Source organism: Siphateles boraxobius, unplaced genomic scaffold, assembly GCF_051911475.1.
Source record: "Siphateles boraxobius isolate OS27281-9 unplaced genomic scaffold, OSU_SipBor_1 3, whole genome shotgun sequence".
NCBI classification, from domain to species: Eukaryota; Metazoa; Chordata; class Actinopteri; order Cypriniformes; family Leuciscidae; genus Siphateles; species Siphateles boraxobius.
The window spans coordinates 2,124,090-2,142,925 of NW_027508919.1; the positions used below are offsets into that span (position 1 = coordinate 2,124,090).

The 18,836-nt window shown below is 35.3% G+C and overlaps 1 protein-coding gene across 3 annotated transcripts in view; it reads right to left on the minus strand.

Moving 5' to 3' along the window:
* Positions 1–636: 636 nt before the first annotated feature.
* Positions 637–18,836, minus strand: part of pdgfrb (platelet-derived growth factor receptor, beta polypeptide) — a 44,867-nt gene continuing 26,667 nt past the window's right edge. For 2 of the 3 annotated variants that reach the window (XM_077247354.1, XM_077247353.1), the window contains 15 exons: positions 16,655–16,778; positions 14,553–14,761; positions 13,284–13,378; positions 13,058–13,190; positions 12,803–12,907; positions 11,228–11,338; positions 10,505–10,661; positions 9,686–9,852; positions 7,340–7,455; positions 6,282–6,404; positions 6,089–6,200; positions 5,684–5,783; positions 5,380–5,485; positions 3,150–3,403; positions 637–2,065 (listed from right to left, as the gene is read on the minus strand). In XM_077247354.1, coding sequence (XP_077103469.1) covers positions 1,948–2,065; positions 3,150–3,403; positions 5,380–5,485; positions 5,684–5,783; positions 6,089–6,200; positions 6,282–6,404; positions 7,340–7,455; positions 9,686–9,852; positions 10,505–10,661; positions 11,228–11,338; positions 12,803–12,907; positions 13,058–13,190; positions 13,284–13,378; positions 14,553–14,761; positions 16,655–16,778 — 2,030 coding nt within the window. In that variant the 3' untranslated portion in view covers positions 637–1,947. The remainder of the gene's footprint in view (positions 2,066–3,149; positions 3,404–5,379; positions 5,486–5,683; positions 5,784–6,088; positions 6,201–6,281; positions 6,405–7,339; positions 7,456–9,685; positions 9,853–10,504; positions 10,662–11,227; positions 11,339–12,802; positions 12,908–13,057; positions 13,191–13,283; positions 13,379–14,552; positions 14,762–16,654; positions 16,779–18,836) is intronic. The other variant, XM_077247355.1, reaches the window with a different exon arrangement.

Genomic DNA, 18,836 nt, shown 5'->3' on the forward strand with positions numbered 1-18,836 from the left:
TCACGACCAATTCATACGAATTTGTACGAGTGACAAAAAGGTGGCTAATTCGTACGAATTCATACGACCTCACTTGTACGATTTGTCTAAACCCACGTGATGGGTAGGTTTAGGGGCGGGGTCAGGGGTAGGTCATTCGTACGAATTCATTCGAATTGGCCAACACGTAAAACATGTACGATTCAGCAATAATCGTACTAATTTGTACGAGTGAAGTCATTTGAATTCGTAAGAATTATCCACCTTGTAAAATTCATACGAATTGCCGTGAGATCGGTTTGTTATTTCCAGGTAGTAATTTAAGTAAACTTATTTTAGTTAGCTGCAAAGGCAACATTTCAACTTCGTTTTAATTAACAAAAAAACGTTCAATAGTTTCAGTTTCAGTTCATTTTAATAACCCTGATGTTGAGTTAAGAGTTACGGCAAACTACATTTATAAATACATTAATGTTTCTCAGAGACAGTAATAACACTGAATTAAGAGTGAATGGAGACTTCTGCTGAAGTCTGTTGTTTCTAGGGCAGAGTTGATACTTTCGGGTGTAACTAATATCTCCATTAGCTCTCTTGAGCCGTGAAAGAGCAACCGCTTATATTGTTGTTCTGGGGCTTAAAAGTACAACAGACGTATTATTAAAGACTTTATCACAGCTTTTATTGTTTATCATCATACCATATACTGTGTAAAAGAGCAATGTACAAAATATCTATACAAAAATATACTTGTAAACATACATATAGCTTTGGTACCTTAGAGTGTGTAACTTTACTATGTGATATATGTATTGAAATGTGCAATTTAATAAGGCCTTGTGCATACATAAAAACACATTTAAATTGCTATAATGACAAAGACGATGAAGAATAAACAAGATGAAGCCATACAAACACCTTCTTAAACTCTGTTTGGGTATATCACGTGTTTGCATGAAAATCGAAGTATTTGAACATTGTGTGGAAGAGTTAAGGACTGGTACTAATTTGATTAACAGACTATTTTGATTCTAATGTACCGTGAGTCATTCAGATATACTGTTATTATCAAACGGCTTGATTCTGTACAAAAATAATTATCTAAACATTCCTAAATCAAGATACATTCACTGGAGAAGTCTTGTTTTCTGAAAAATTGAGCACGTTTTTGCTGGAAAACAAGACAAAATATCTGTCAATGGGGTCAGAATAAACTTGCTTTCCCTTTGAATTAAGTGTATATTTCTTACCACATTTTTTTCCCTGTTTTAAGCATAAACTCACTTGATACATTTTTCAGAAAAAAAGACGCAATGTGTCTTTTTGCTTCTCAAATAAACAAGACTTAATATCTTTAGTCATTTTGCTTCTCAAGTAAATGCTGAATTAATAATGTTTAGATATTTGTACTGGAAAAAAGACCATACTAAGTAAGAAAATCATTTTTGCAGTGTAGTCTTGTGTTCTGTTGCTTTCACTTTACAGAATCATAAACAATCATGTGTGTGTGTGTGTAAATATGCTTCAACTACTCAAACATTAAAGTGCAAGTTTGCTACAAGAATCTTTACAAAAAGAAAGTTAATCAAAAGTCACAGGCCGCTGCCTGAATACAGAAATGAAATATGCACTTAATTTTTTCAATAATGTTCAAAATAGGCTGAGAATGATTTAAACACAAAGTGAAAATTAAAAACCATCTATAATGTAAAACATCATATTTCTGATGTGTTTGATTTTAAACTGTGTACCTTTTGAATAACTAATGTACAGTATCAGCTGATTGTAGCTTTGCCTTCTGTTCAAGCCTCAAACTCCACAGACGATCCTTTAAGAGCACACAAGGAAGTCTAGCATATCATTCCGATGTATTTATGAACATTTCTTTTGAATTGATGCATACAATTTGTAAAAAAATCTGCTCAAAATGTACATTAAAATTACTTCATGATGACAGGAAGTAGGAATGCGTCACAGGAAGCTCTCCTCCACTTCTGGACTTCCAGAATGTTCCGGAAGCAGTTCCTCTCGCTCGGGTTCAGTACTCGGGGTTTCCATGGAGACCGTCTCCTCATCAGAACTTATAGAGCTTTTGAAGAGAGAGAGAGAGAGAGAGAGAGAGAGAGAGAGAGAGAGAGAGAGGGAGAGAGAGAGAGAGAGAGAGAGAGAGAGAGAGAGAGAGAGAGAGAGAGAGAGAGAGAGACATTAACATCACATAAGTTTGAAACTCCATGGGGTGCTGTTAACAATTTGGAAATTCTTTAGATAAGAATTATTAGCTCAGTTTTGTGTTATATATATAATAAATCCTTTATATTTTATCATATTATATTATCACATTATATATAGATATTTATTATAATTATTAAAAAAATCTTAAACACACAATGAACAAATGTATACCATGAATGCATATGTTGAGTAATAAATGTAAAATAAAACATGCTAAATAAATAAATACACAAATAAATATACACTTTAAACTATTATATATTATTTATATTATATATCCTTTATATTTTATCATACATTATATAACTATTTACACACATACTGAAAAAATTTATACCATGAATGCAGATGTCGCTTGGCCAAGTGAATATAAGTAAAATGAATAAATGAATAAACACTTCACGTAAAAATTATATACTATTTATATTATATTATACGTATCCTTCATATTTTTTCTATATACTTTATATTTTATAAAATTAAATCATATTATATATACATATTTATTATAATACATATATATACGTGTGTGTGTGTGCATGTGTATATATACACATTAATATACATTTATTTATGTATTTATGCATTAATCTAGCTAGCATGTATTTATTATATATATATATATATATATATATATATATATGTGTGTGTGTGTGTGTGTGTGTGTGTGTGGGTATATAAATAAATTATATATATATATATATATATATACACACACACTGTATATATAATTTATGTATTCATCTAGCTAGTATGTATTTATTTTACATTATTTATATTTTAGATTATTAATAGATTATTCATGCAGTTTAAAAAAAAAAAAAAAGCAGAAGTGATCCTCTCTGTATGGAAGAGGAAGAGGTAATGTCTCATCTTTCCTTCATCCTCTGCGGTTTATAATGGTCTGATTTATTTCTGATCCCATAGGAAGCCAGCGTTACCTCGAGGGGGTTTCCGTCAGCACAGGCTGGTACTGGGTCTCCTCCTCCGGCTTGGGGTCGGGGATGGGGATGATGTACTCGTTGTGTGGAGCCTCTCCGTCGGCCTGCGGGCGCGGGATCGGGTTCGGGGTTTCATCTGAGGTGGGAGACTCGAGAGAGAAGGCCCCCGGGAACGGAGAGGGGACCAGCGGCTTCACACGAGCCACCGCAGGGTGATCGCTCTTCAGGAAGCTCTCGCTCACCTGAGAGTATTTCTGATGGAGAGATGATGATGATGATGAGGCTTTCATGAAGAAGAATTCAGAGTCCACAACCGCTCAAACGTTTAGAATAATTTAGATATTATAATTATTAAAAGTCCCTAATGCTCACCAATGATGCCTTTATTTGATCAAAAATACAGTAAAAGCAGTGACATTATTACAGATTATAAAATTTTGACTAAATTTTGAAATGAAATTTATTCCTGTGATCAGAGCTGAATTTTCAGCATCATTACTCCAGTCTTCAGTGTCACATGATCCTTCAGAAATCATTCTAATATGCTGATTTTCTGCTCAAGAAGCATTTCTTAAAACTCAAAGGTTTGTTGAAAATGTATCAATATTTGCTCTCATTCTTAGTTTAAAAATGGCTCCCTTTCGAATAGATTATTCATACATCTGAGATTGATGTAATGTTTAAATTCTGCTTTATTGAAAGTACTTTAGCAAAAGTTGTGACCACAGAATGATGGAGAAAAGACATTTAGGAATATTGCAATTAGAATTTATTTGCAATCTAAAGGCCCGTTCACACCAAGCACGATAACTATAAAGATAGCGATAAAGATATAATTCTAAAAATAGTTCTCCATATTAAAGAATAACAGAGTTCACACCACAACTATAACGATAAAGATATGAGGAACAATATCGTTGGGATCACTTTCAGAACGATTTTTTTTCCAGCTGTCGAACGATAAAACACTGACAGCCAATCAGAATCCATTCTAATTTAAATGTCTCGCGCATTTAAAATGGCAGATGACATTGCAGAAATGTTAATCGTCGAGGTACAAAAAAATCATCCACATGTGGATATATCTTCAAATATATATATATATATAGTATATAAAAATGCATTTTATGTCACCATGTCTGATTAAATCATCAGTCTGATTAAACTTTTTATATATATATATACACATAAACATCTGTTATGTAAAAGAGTTTAATCAGACTGGTGCTAAAAATGTTATATTTTAATATTTCTTATTATTTTGCTAAAATTACTAACATTTTGCACATTCTGAAAGTTGTATGTAAACTATATGAACTTCCTAGCCTACTACTGCTTTTAATATAAGGCTGCTAATATTATTATTAATACTCTTATTATCGTCCTGTGCAAATAGCATTACTGTAATAGCCAACATGTTTCTTTCTTTTTTTTGTAGCCTAACTTATAAAATTTATCCAAAAGTTTGTTGGATAGCATTTCCTAATTAGTCAGTGGCTATATACTACAGGCTATATACCTCAGACATACTGCCAAACGGTCTCTGGCGCTGATCGGATTTCTGAAATTTGTTTGGCTCTTGCTGATGTCCTCTTTAACGATGTCTAGGATGTCTTGAAACTGTTGTTGAATCATTCGAAAATATGAATAAAATTTGTCTTCAAAAGAAGACAACTCTCTAATCAGAGTGACGGATTCTCCCAACTCCTCTCGTCTTTTAAGGATATCGTGTACCCAAAAGCGCCTGTTTTTCTTATGATATTTTTTGTAATGTAAAGCAGCAGCAGGTCATCCATTTTCGCTACTTTGAAACCGCAGCGCGGGCGCGTGTGTGCTTAGAATAAAAAGACCGTTATCGGTCGTTGGTGTGGACGCATATATAGTTATCTTTATCGTTATCTTTATAGTTATCGTGCTTGGTGTGAACTGGCCTTAAGAGGTTAAAAGATGGTTTATTTAAAATGTATAGATATGTACTCTCATTCTAAAGTTAAAAGTTGCTCCCATTTAAATGGATTATTTATGCATTTGAGTTTGATAAAATGCTTAAATTTTGCTTTATGCTTGACGATTCTCTGCATGTTCCTTTTCTTCGTGTGATTTTAGAGTACTTGAGTGAAAGGGTTTACCACAAAATGACAGAGAAAATCATTTTAGGAATATTACAAATAGAATTTCTTTGCAATTTAAGATTGAACCATGGAAACCAAACAAGGAACATGAAGGAAACCTTTTTATATCCGTCTGAGAGCATGTTCCCCATTGTGTGCACCAGAAAGGAGAACTCTGGACGCTTCTCGAACTTCTCATCCCAACATTTCCTCATGACCTCATAACTGCAGAGGAACAAAGCATCAGCCTTCAATCCGAACCCACCATCATCACATTAATCTAGAGATAACCCAGACAATTACTGAGCACAATCTTATTTACTGTATGAATATACAAAACACAGATGAATGCAATAATAAGCATGCAAGCCTATATGTTTATGTAATTGTCCTTCACGGCAGTATTGAGCGGTGCAAACATACATGTCCTCGTTGGCGTATGAGGGTTTGGCCATGCGGTAACCTCTCTTCAGAGCGCTGTAAAACAACTCGTTCATCGGCAGGTCTGGATAAGGGGTTCCTCCTGCAACATCAGCCATAAAGAGAGCTTTTCATTTCACATTTCGCTCACATAAAACAGGAAAAATCGTGTATTTGTAAAAGCAGTTTTTGCTAATTCATCAATATGCTTAAAATGCATCGTTTTAAATCTCTAAATTTTTCTGGGTTTTGTCAGACAATACTTTTTTCACACAATACACATTTCAGGAACAATATATAGTATAAGAAACCTCATCAATGTTCATTTCTATTTGGGGATTAACATTTAATGTTTATTTACACACAAAAACATGACAGTCAGGAGAAAGAGTAAGTGAACGCACTCACCCAGAGTGAAAATCTCCCACAGTAAGATGCCGTAAGACCAGACGTCACTCAGAGTGGTGTACAGGTTATGAAAGATGCTCTCCGGCGCCATCCACTTCAGAGGAAGAAACGTCTGCAGAGAAACACAAAATCACAACTATGACTTCAGTGATTTCCTGCATGTTTGAATGCATGTGTTGAGGGATCTACGTACGCTGCCTTTGGAGATGTAGTTGTTGTCGTGCATGATGTCTCTGGCCAGTCCAAAGTCACAGATCTTGGCCAGTTTGCCCTCACAGATCAAAACATTTCTGGCTGCCAAATCTCGATGGACACACTGACAGAGACACAGAAAGATGTGCTTTACTTTTCAAAGAAAAAATTGAGACACTTTCACTAGATTCCGGTTCACGTGGCTATGCGGAAGCGATAAAAAATTCTGTATTATAAATTTTTCAAGGCTTGTGCCTTGGAACCTATTTCATGGTTTATGTTCTCGAGCCGCCAGGCACTGTTTTGTGCAAATGAGCGGCCGGATCGCATTAAGGGTTTTCTGTTAGAACGGTGTCGTGTTAGCTGAGTTAATAACTAATGATCCTTGATCATTAAACCAAGTAAGTAACTAATGATCGTTGCGACGGAAGTGAATCAATCAAAAGTAACTGTAGCTGGACAATAACTTTATTCTAGAGCTGATGTAAAGCCAAAACAATCTCTGTTACTTTCATTTCCTATTATCACTGTAAAGCTGATTTGAAACAATCTATATTGTTAAAAGTGCTATATAAATGAAGTTGACTTGACTAAATCAGCCAAAAATAAATAAATAAATAAATAAATAAATACTCAGCATGTTTTACAGACGGGATGCATTTCCCATTTACAACAGTAGATGGTAATATATGACTTCATACTGGCCAGGCAAATTTTATGTCAGCTAGTTCCCAAAGCAACATTCTCATTTTTATTTACTTTAACTTGATGAACTATAAAATTAATAAAAAAATATATATAGACATAAAAAACAACTAATAAAAATGCCGAAACTCAACAAAATTACTAGAACTAAAATCAGAAAATTTGAAATGAAAATAATTCAAAATATTAATAAAATGTATAAGAATATCTCAATCCCACTAAAAAAACATGCTGGCATATTAAACCATGCTAGACAGATTCTTCCGAGTGGAACAGTGAGTAATTGGACTGATATTATGTTATCATGTTTTACAGGTCAACAGTTTTAGTACTGTAGCTATTACAGATACTCACATTCTTTGATGCCAGGAACTCCATGCCTTTGGCCACCTGGTAACTAAAACCAACAAGGTCACCGTAGCTCAGAACCGGAGAATCACTGATGACCAGAGAATGATCCACCCTGTGACCTGTGACACACACAACATAAATCACACTGCCTCATTTGATGATGCAAATACAAACGCAAAAGAACATGTAATGCCATGAAGAACCTTAGAATTGAATTAGCTTCTAGCAGCACTGCAAAAAAAATGATTTTCTTCCTTAGTATTTTGTCTTTTTTTCTAGTGCAAATATCAAATTATTCTTAAAGTGCCCCCATTCTGCTACTTTAAAGGCTCCTAATTTTGTTCTGGTCATTCAAGGTCAAAAAACACTTTTTTTCTCATAATATACAGTGCAGCATCAGCTCTTTTCTCAGTTTCTGAAACTGTTTAATAAAGGATTCAGTCTCTCTTTTCTGACTGCATAGGTTTTACCCTATTAAATTCCAGCCTGAGTCCTCATCATTAGGAAGTGCATTAAAGTGGATTCTAGACATGCCAACAAGATTACCCAAACTCTTGTGGTCTCGGCTACAACTACAGTGTTTGATGCAAATTTGTAACAAACCTATGTAGGTTTGAGCAGGATGTAAGCCTGGAATAACTGACGACTCGTTACAGGCAATAACTGCATTTTTCTGCACTTCTATCAATCTTTGCAGACCTTTTACATTCACAAACAGCATTTACACTCTAGGTTATATAGGTAATATATAAAAAAGCATATTAGGGCCACTTTAAATCAATATACATTTACTTAAGAAGCAAAATAGCTGAAAAAAATCTAAATTAAGGTTTGATAACTTTGACTATGCCAAAAACAAGATTTTTTTTTAATATTTAAAAAAATAACTTCTTGTTTTAAGCATAAACGCTTAGTTTTAAAATGTACGATTTTTCTTTTTGTTTGCCGTGATCACCACCACTGGACTGTTTTATCAGGGTTTTCTACGTCCAAGAGAAGCTGAACTCATCCTGACATCATCTCAGCTCAAATTAAAACACGTCCCAAGAAATACTCAAACAATTAATAAATATAAAAATATAGAATGGGACTTTTTAGTCTTGATTTAAATAGCGCAGAAACCTCAAGCGTTTCACTTTCATTAAGTTCTTCGGACATCCTGTCAGATGAGGAAGAGAAGCATTAATGAGCATTATGAAAGAGATCTCTATGACTCACAGACTCGGTCTGTGCTCAACCTGAAGGCCTCGCAGCATCACAGAGCCAAAGATTACACAGCCAGCACAGAGGCATGATGGGAGTTTTAGGATGTTAGTTCTATTTGTCTGCAGGTTTCAGTATCTCCACAAGACAAAACCTTACAGTCTTACATCATGATGTGAACTTCCTCTTTCTGAATCACCACAATATTACAATATTAAAATGTAAGTATACTTAAAAACATACTGAACTGTTACATATCATGTAACTAATTACATGAATTATATGCAAATTCATGAAGATTAACCAGATGTGGCAGTGCTGCTAATAAATCCTGTGATCGACATTTGGCATTTCAGCAAATATTGAAATACTTGTTTATTGTGATTATTAGCATTATTAATAAATGCAATACAATTAAATATGCAAACGTGCAATTAAATGGAAAAATGCAATTAATATATATATACTGTTTATATATATATATATATATATATATATATATATATATATAAATAAATAAATAATATATCTTTACCAATATTCCTCCAAGATAAAAGCAAGAGGATTTGAAATGTAAAAACACTTGAGGGTTTGAACATTTTAAAGTGAAGGATTTAAGACAATTTTTAAAAATATATAAATATACATTTTTTTTTCATTTACAATACAAATGTAATGTACAACAGTAATATATTTATGTCTTCATTTCTATTAGAGTTCAAAAAAATAATAATAAAGACTCTAAGAGAGGTCTTAGTTGGTATCAACAACAGCAATCTCATATGAAAAGGTCCAATTCTAATATGATATTAAATATTATATCGCTGTTAAAATGGACATTTATGTAAAATAATAATAATATTTTTGTCCAAGTTGTGCCACCCTAAATCAATTTAAAATAGAAAACAATCAAAATAAAACATTTACAGAAAAAATATCAAATATTTTATCTGTCATGTCATGTGACCATTAACCAACATCACAGAACCCTGAACATGCAAATGTGTTGTAAGATGATTTAAATATTAGCTTAAAATCTCAACAGGTATTGAAATATGTATTTGCCATGTAAGGGGTTGAGCTGACAGCAAGGTTTGGGCATGAATGCTGCTGTAGTGGAGCTGGAGGTCAGTATACTGTATGTACCTTGCTCCTGGTAGATGTCCTGCTGGTACGGGGACTCGTAGGGCGATGGCTGGATATCTGCATACTTGATGGAGTCTGCGAGCTCCTGCATCGGAACATATTCCATCTGCTCGTCTTTAGTCATGTCCATATATCCTCCATCACACTCGCTGCCAAACGACACATATCTGCAGAGCCGATCAATACAACCCGATTACATCTGTCTCACAATATCTAATGCAATTAATATTCACCATAGTATGAATATTAGTACGTTATTTTTAAGTGTACACAATCGATCAAAAGTTTGGAATAATTAACATTTGTTAATGCTTTTGAAAGACGTATCTTAGGTTCACTAAGGCTACATTTATTTGAGCAAAAATACAGTAAAAATAATAATATAAAATATTATTACAATTTTAAAGAACTGATTTCTAATTTGGTGCTCAATAATTATCAATTATTATGGGTGCTTAATTATAATGATTCTTATTATTATCAACGTTAAACATTTTAGTGGAAACTGATGCATTTTTTCAGTTTTTTCGAGATAAACATCTTTTGTAAAGAAATGTCTTTACTGTCACTTTTGATTTTTGAATAAATTACATTTTTAAAATATATTCAAATAGAAAACAGTTATTTTAAATTGTAATAATATTTCACAATATTAGTGTTTCACTGTATTTTTTATCAAATAAATGTAAACCTTAGTGACTTCTTTCAAAAATATGAACAATTCTTAATTATTCCAATCTTTTGACAGTTAGTGTCTATGTGTAGAATAATGAAATCACATATTGATTTGAGAAATAAAAAAAGCTGTAATTCTCTTACTCTTTCCCGGTTGGCACGTCACTGTCGGTACAGATCAGGCTGCCGTTGGTGATGTGGTTCTTGTTGGCGTAGGACTGGAGGAAGCTGTGCTTGTTCCTGTGCAGGTAATCCACCAGATCGCCATAGCGACAGTATTCTGTCACCAGATATAATGGACCTGCGTAAGAAATAAAGATACAACCTGAAAAAACATCTCAGAACAAAAGGTCTGATCTAAAGAGATCAGTGGCTTTAAACATCTAGTTAGGCTAATAAACTGTATTACTTTGGGGAAAAAGTGTCTGTTAGTGTTCATTTTGTCAGTTATTTTTTAATTTAGTCTTATGCCGCATGTCCACCAAAGCCTTGTTAGCCAGCTGAAAACGCTAGACGCTCAGCTGAAAACGCCTAGCTGTGGGCGCTTGAGTTACGCTCATGGTGTTTAAAAAACGCGGTGCTCCCATTGAAAACAATTGGAAAAATATGCCATCCGCGTGAAAAAAACGCTTTGGTGGACAAACGACCTTAGTCCTGTGTCAAATGTACTTTTTACTAATCATATTTAGTCAACCTTGTCCATTTTTTGTTTGGTCATGTTTTAGTCGACTAAATGTCTGGGCATTGTAGTCTAGTTTTAGTTGATGAATAGCATAGTTGATAGGTGATCCCGATTATTTTGCTCAAAATTATAAATCACAACGACTTTTTGTCATTTGAGAAATGTATCTTGACATTGTACTGTACCTTGTTTGGTGCAGGCGCCCAGCAGGTTGACGATGTTCAGGTGAGGACCCAGGTGACTCATGATCTTGAGTTCAGACATCAGAGCTTGTGTCTCGCTTCTCCGTGCCGTCGCTTCAGTGACGAGAGAACACAAATGACTACAACCATCAATCACACTCACATGCCTGTGCTTAAAGGACATTTCCAGCCAAAAATGAACCTAGGGCTAAATAACACATGGGTACGGAGTCGACCGTTCTCTGGGATGCATTTTCATGATAATCGAATGTACCCAGTTTTAGCTTTAGTTTTAGTTTAACCACAGATTAGCTTGTAATGCTAGTGTATGGGGCATTGAATAAGTAAAAATAAAAATCGCTAGTTAAAGGTGCATTGTGTAATATTTCTGAGGATCTATTGACAGAAATGCAATATAAGATCCATAACTATGTTTTCAGTGGTGTATAAAGACCTTGGATAATGAACCGTTATGTTTTTCTTACCTTAGAATGAGACATTTATATCTCCATAACCGCGGGCTCCCCCTTCTATGGAGGTCGACATATTGTGTCGTCCAGTCTCGACCAGTCAAACCACGAACGCCGTGCTACGTGAGCTGAACTGTGACTATTGACCAGGACGTAGCACGGCGTTCGTGGTTCGACTGGTCGAGACTGTTTTCCAAAGATGGCTCCGGCCTGTATACGCAAAGTGTACTGTCTTTATAAAGTATCTTCTTATTAAACTGTCTGTACACTTACAAAGTTCTCAATGCTTCGGTTTGCAGGTAGAGACCCTCATTATGCTACCGTGTTAGTGTGAGGGTATTTTGAGCCTTGTTAGTGGTATTAACTAGCGATTTTTATTTTTACTTATTCGATGCCCCATACACTAGCATCATTTTTGGCTAAAATTGTCCTTTAAAGGGACATTGTGTAGGAATTTCTCCCATCTAGCGGTGAAATTGTATTTTTTATTCAAACGAATTGTGCTCTCCAGCGCCTCGCTTTTTCAAATGCGTGTTGCATCTACGGTAGCTGTTACGTACCAAAATGCTATGACAAGATGTCTTGTAATAGCACTTTGTCAAGTTTTACATTTTTGTAATCTCCAGTCACATTTCCTTTTACGTTCAATTTTGGACTTTTTTGGCGACGAGGATTTCTTCTCCTGTGGCTCGGCATATGTATGGTCCGCTATTAAAAATAACAGTGCAATGCAGCCTTTTAAAGTTGCCGGGGCCGTGACAAGCGCCTCTCACTGCTCTGCTCCTCCGTTTCTGCTGCTTTCAGTGACTGTACGTGACGCTGGCTCTGAACGAAAACGAGTTGTGGAAACGCGCTGGCCTAGTTCTTTTTGACCCTCTCTGCTATTATAATTTTTCAAGATGGCGGAATGACATGGAAGCCTCCGTGGACCTACCCGTCACATGGTTATAAAGATAATAAATTCTTCGTTTACGAGGATAAGTCAGATAATTGTCAGAGGTATTTGTACACCATTGAGGACATATTTATGAATAAAAATATTGATTTTAGATAATAAAATACCTAAAAAACTACACATTGTCCCTTAAAGTGTGTGTTTCACACGTACATTTGAGCATTTTCACTGCCACTTTAGTGGTGGTTTGGGAAAGGCTGAGACCATGTGCCGTCGCCTCGACAACACGCCCAAACGCTCCAGATCCCAACGTACGACCTGAAGAAACAGATACATGTCAGTAAACAAAATACCTGGACATACAAACACTACATGGTAATCTAGTATTTTTGAATGTCCAGCTACAGGAAAATCTGATTAGAAAAGACACTAAAGTAAGTGTGGTGGATCAGTGTGTTCTGTTCTCACCCAGAACCAGACTGTCCCGTGGCATCTCCCAGGCCAGGTCATAGGGCAGGTGAATGGGGTCAACGTAGATGTACTCGTGTCCATCTAAACTGACTGATTCAATCACCTTCCACCTGATTTCATACCGTGGCTTCTGCAGGAAAAACAATGTCGAGTTTCAGTTTAACAATGTTAAATCTGTAGCAGCATTAGGCGTCTCAGTCAGACAGGATGTGATGTCACTGACCTTCCTCCACACAGCGATGAGGATGATGATGGAGATGATGATGATGACCACCAGTGCTAAGACAGCGGCCAGAACTGCCACCTGAGAAAACAACGCTGGACAGAAAAGATGAAAGTTATTTACTCAAAATCTTCATATACAACCCATTAAATACTGATTCTTACAGCTGAAGTGACTTTTACTTTTTGAGGGTGAATTTTCAACCACTTTCATACAGAAACACTTTTCACCATCAAATCAATTACTAATGGACATCAAATCGTTTTTTTTAAAATAAAAACTAATAAATTATTTATTTACTGTTAAATTACGTTTTTGGTTGTATTTTCATTTGTATTTTTTGAATTATATCACCCTGATTTTATCTTGATTGACAGAATCAAGAGTTGTAATAAACTTTTCCCTTCTCTGAATATCCAGCTTCATTCTCAAATAATAATAATTTAAAAAAAATACAACATTTTTTGATGTATTTTCAATCACTTGTCACAAAGAGACACGTTTCACTATTCAATAAATTATTGATGGATAAAACTATTTCCTCTGCTATTTTTTTGCATCGAATATCCATTTCACTTAAAAATATGTAAAATAGGAAAGGTAAAATTGGACAATACTTTTCATATTCATGTTGACTTTAAATCAAGACAACTCCAGGCTCCATGTCAAATACATTGTAAATAAGAAGTGTTTCTTGGCTTCCTGTTATCATCAGTCAACAATATTAATACAAACAAAACCTCAATTATTAAACACATTAATTAAGAATGCTGAAGGGGGCACTAAGTAGTTTTAATCAAATAAAATATTTTTTTTTATGTATTTTTAATTATTTTCCACATTGAGACACATTCCACAATTCAATAAATTACTGTTGTGTCCCATTTTTTTCTCACATCCATTTCACAGAAAAATATGTCATATTAGGAAAGTTTAATGAGACAAAACTGACAGTTCGTGCTGACTTTAAATCAAGGCAGCTAGGCTCATATATAAATCTGTCAATAAGAAGTGTTTCCTGCAGCTTTGGCAGGTGTTTGTGTTTCTGGGTTTTCTCACGGCTGAACCAGTATCAGGTTCTCAATGAGCTCAACGGGTTTCACGCCACATTCATGGTGCTAATGAAAGCAGTCCTGGAGGATCATGGGATTAAATCCAAAGTCACTCTGTGTTTGATCTCCACGGGTGCTGCTCCATTCAGCAGATCCTCATTTCACACATTCACACAGAGCCTTTAACACCCTCCACACACACACACACAGTACTCACTGTTGTTGACCAGTCTGATGTCTCTGGCTCGAGCTCCTCTCTCATTGCTGGCCTCACAGCGGATGGTGACCAGCTGCGGCCGGAGGAGGGTCACCTGACTGTGCACTTGGTGGATCCTGCGTGTGTTGTTGTAGGTGACATTAGTCTGGATGGAGACACTCTCGGGATCCTCCACCAGAGGGCTCCACACAGCACTTCTGTTACTGCACCTAATGACAACAACACAATGAGTAAGTTCAGACAGGAATACCGCTGAATCCCAAATCGACCCCTAGGGCATTATTCTAGGGGACAGCTATTTTTAGTGCTGTCCGAAACCATAGTGGATGTTATTGAGTGCACTCATTCAATCCCACATTGCACTGCAATAAGGAGTGTACAACAGAAGTACGCTCAACGGCTGTCCGAATTCACTCGCTATTTTTCAGTTACTCCTTCAAGTGAACAGTACTAGTGGACTAACATAGGGAATAGGGATTGAGGGTTTAGGGTCCGATTACGGATTCAGCCCTAGTGTACTGATTACCACATACTGTGCAGTATACAGTATGCTGCCAACGTAGAAAAAAATAAATGCAAAGCAGTATGTACTGTAGTATGCAATGTCACATGACCTCATCACATCGCATGTTTAAATAAACGAGTCTTAAGTTGTCATCATAAAGTAATGTAGTTATTTTACATTATTAGTTAAATTTTGTTTAATAAACTATACAGATTACTGCATATTCTGCGGTATATATACTGTACGCTACCTACTTAAAATTGTGAAGCAGCATGTACGCCATTAGAACAAACCCAAACACATCAAAAAGTGAAATCTGAACACTGAATATTATGTATACTTTAATAAAACTCACAAGGACCATTTTCAAACCAGAACAAACACACGCAATATACCTGCATTATATCTGCTTTCATGCTAAATCTCTGAGTTCTAGCTGATCCCTCATAAGTGTGCTTCACCCATGAAGAAAGTGTCTTGTGAGGTGTGTGGTAATGGCCGTTAGAGCATGTATGCTATATATTATTCATACAGAAGTATTTCTGTGCAGCTCTTTGGTGTTTTAATCAGCAAATGTGCAGCGTTTCGATGATGTACAGACCCACTCTACACACTGTGATGGACAGACACATCCTGCTCGACTGTTTGTCCTTCACTACACTGTACATTACGCTGATGTGTGTTTATTTAATGCTTTCTGAGAGTCCTGTGCAAACTCATCATGCTCATATTTACTCGTCTCTCAAAAACAGCTCATATTAAATATGAATGAGAGTCATTAGAAGGAAAATATCTATCTATCTATCTATCTATCTATCTATCTATCTATCTATCTATCTATCTATCTATCTATCTATCTGTCTGTCTGTCTGTCTGTCTGTCTATCTATCTATCTATCTATCTATCTATCTGTCTGTCTGTCTGTCTGTCTGTCTATCTATCTATCTATCTATCTATCTATCTATCTATCTATCTGTCTATCCATCTAACTATCTATCTCTCTCTCTCTCTCTCTCTCTATCTATCTATCTCTCCATCTATCTATCTATCTATCTATCTATCTATCTATCTATCTATCTATCTATCTATCTATCTATCTATCTATCTATCTATCTATCTATCTATCTATCTCTCTCCATCTCTCTATCTCTCTATCTATCTATCTATCTATCTATCTATCTATCTATCTATCTATCTATCTATCTATCTATCTATCTATCTATCTATCTCTCTCCATCTCTCTATCTCTCTATCTATCTATCTATCTATCTATCTATCTATCTATCTATCTATCTATCTATCTATCTATCTATCTATCTATCTATCTTTCTCTCTCCCCATCCATCCATCCATCCATCCATCCATCCATCCATCTATCTATCTATCTATCTATCTATCTATCTATCTATCTATCTATCTATCTATCTCTCCATCTATCTATCTTTCTCTCTCCATCCATCCATCCATCCATCCATCCATCCATCCATCCATCCATCCATCCATCCATCCATCTATCTATCTATCCGTCTGTCCATCCATCCATCTATCCCACAAATACACCATGATGATGATGATGATGATGAAGGTGTGGTATTACTTGGTCATGCTGTCACAGCTGAACCACTGAATGCTGGGAGACGGCACCCCCTCCGCCACACAGGTGACCGCATGCTTCTTTCCAGGCAGGTGATGGTCAGAGAGTTCAGTGATCTGAGGAGGAACTATAGAAACAAGAAAATCACAGCACTCAACATTAATGCAAACAAAAACCTCAAAGAAATAAACAATACATAAATAAATACATTTAAATTAAATAAATGTTTAAAAACAATCAATAAATAATTTGTTTATTAATTAAATTAAACTAATTAAATATTGATTTAAAATGAATTAAACTATTTCAACATTAACATTTACTCATTCAGCAGATGCTTTTATCTAAAGTGAATTAAAAATGAACAATACAATAAGCAACTCATCTTAAGGAAGCAATAAACATGAGAAGTACCAGCAATCCAACATTTCAAACATTATCAAATAAATTATACAAATTGAGTTAAGTTAAGTTAAGTTAGGTTAAGTTACAGTTTTTCTCAGTCGCTTTGGTGCATTTCTCACATCACTATTTACATTTGCACAACAGTTAATGCAGTTCTCAAAACAATTAGTACAAACTGCAAAACCTAGTTAATAACCTGCAAAAGCGTGTCACTTGCTCAAAATGGATCGCTCATTCCTCAAAAGCAAGTATTCATATCAATGAAAGTGTCAGTATCATCAAGATGAAAGATGAAAAAATACACCCTTATTTACAACAAATATAAGCTCCCTTTGGGTAGAGCTGTACACAACAAACAATATTGCAGTTCATATTGGAACTGAACATACATAGTACTGTAATTCATACACACATAGTACTGTAATTCATTCATAAAACATCCTGCATGATGAGATGAATAAACGCATATGAAGAGGCGACTCAACGGCGGCGATATGTTATGCCCTAAATGAATACATGATTAACTAACTGTATTTTTCTATGTACATTTCTGAAATGCACTTTCTGTAAAGCTGCTTTGAAACAATATGTATTGTGAAAAGCGCTATACAAATAAATTTGATTTGAAAATTTGAATTGAACATCCAGACGTTCCTCTCTGTCTGGCCACATAGAGAAATTGTCAGACATTTTCAGGAAAAAAAAAAGATAAAATTTTGTCAAATTTGCTTTACAGATTTTGACAACTAGTTCAACAGTTTTGTATGTGATGACTCAAGCAATTAGACCCCGAAGCCGCCGCCATTTAGAATTTCAGCCGCCGCCAGCCAATAATTTCGTTAGCCAAATTGAGCCGCCATCTAATAAAGTTTGGCTGAGCCGGCTAGAATTATCTGCATCAAATAATAATTCTATCACATAGAGACATACACACATGAAATATATAAACAATACACAAGATCTATTTTCCCACTGGATTCATAACAGCACAGTCTTGTGCTCATTGCTACGATACACAGACTCACAGTGAATTGAAGACCAATTAAAATCGCTCGTTTTCCGTACAGAAGAAGCGATGCATTTTTTCTCGCACTGAGGTGAAATGGCGGAAAGAAGCAAGTAAGGTAGTTTTGATCTCACTTCTCACATACTTTCCTAATTCCTACTTACTTTTTTTTAACTTAGGCCTACCCAGACTTTTGTTAAATCTTCAGGGCACGGTTGCACAAACACCTGAATTAATGATTGATGTTATGTACCAAATATTCTGGAACGGAGAGATTTATAGCACTGAACGTGATATTACTGCAGCAACAAACCACCGTTTCCACATTGCTAATTCACGACGCATGCTTCAGTGTACATTGAAGTGAAATGTGCAAAACTTTGTCCAAAATAATACTTATAACAGTGTGTGTTTATATTAAGGCGAGACACGGCAGGCAAAAACATCGTTTTTTTTTTTTACTGGTCAATTTTGAGATTTTTGGATATTTGTCTTCAATAACATGTCTTCTTTCAGACTTGTGGGAAAAAAGTCAGAAATACACATTTAGGAAATATTGAGATCTAGTAAATCAGTATAACATAGACATCTGTAGACATGAAGTGGCAGCTTCAGCCATTTGCAGCTATGAAAAGTTTGGCGGCTGCAGCAGCCATTTAGGTTTTGGCTGAGCCGGCTAGCCAGCCAATAACTTCATCAGTCAGCCATTATTCTCAAAACAAATGGCTTCAGGCTCTACAAGCAATGAAATGAGGACTATTAGTTTCATATGGA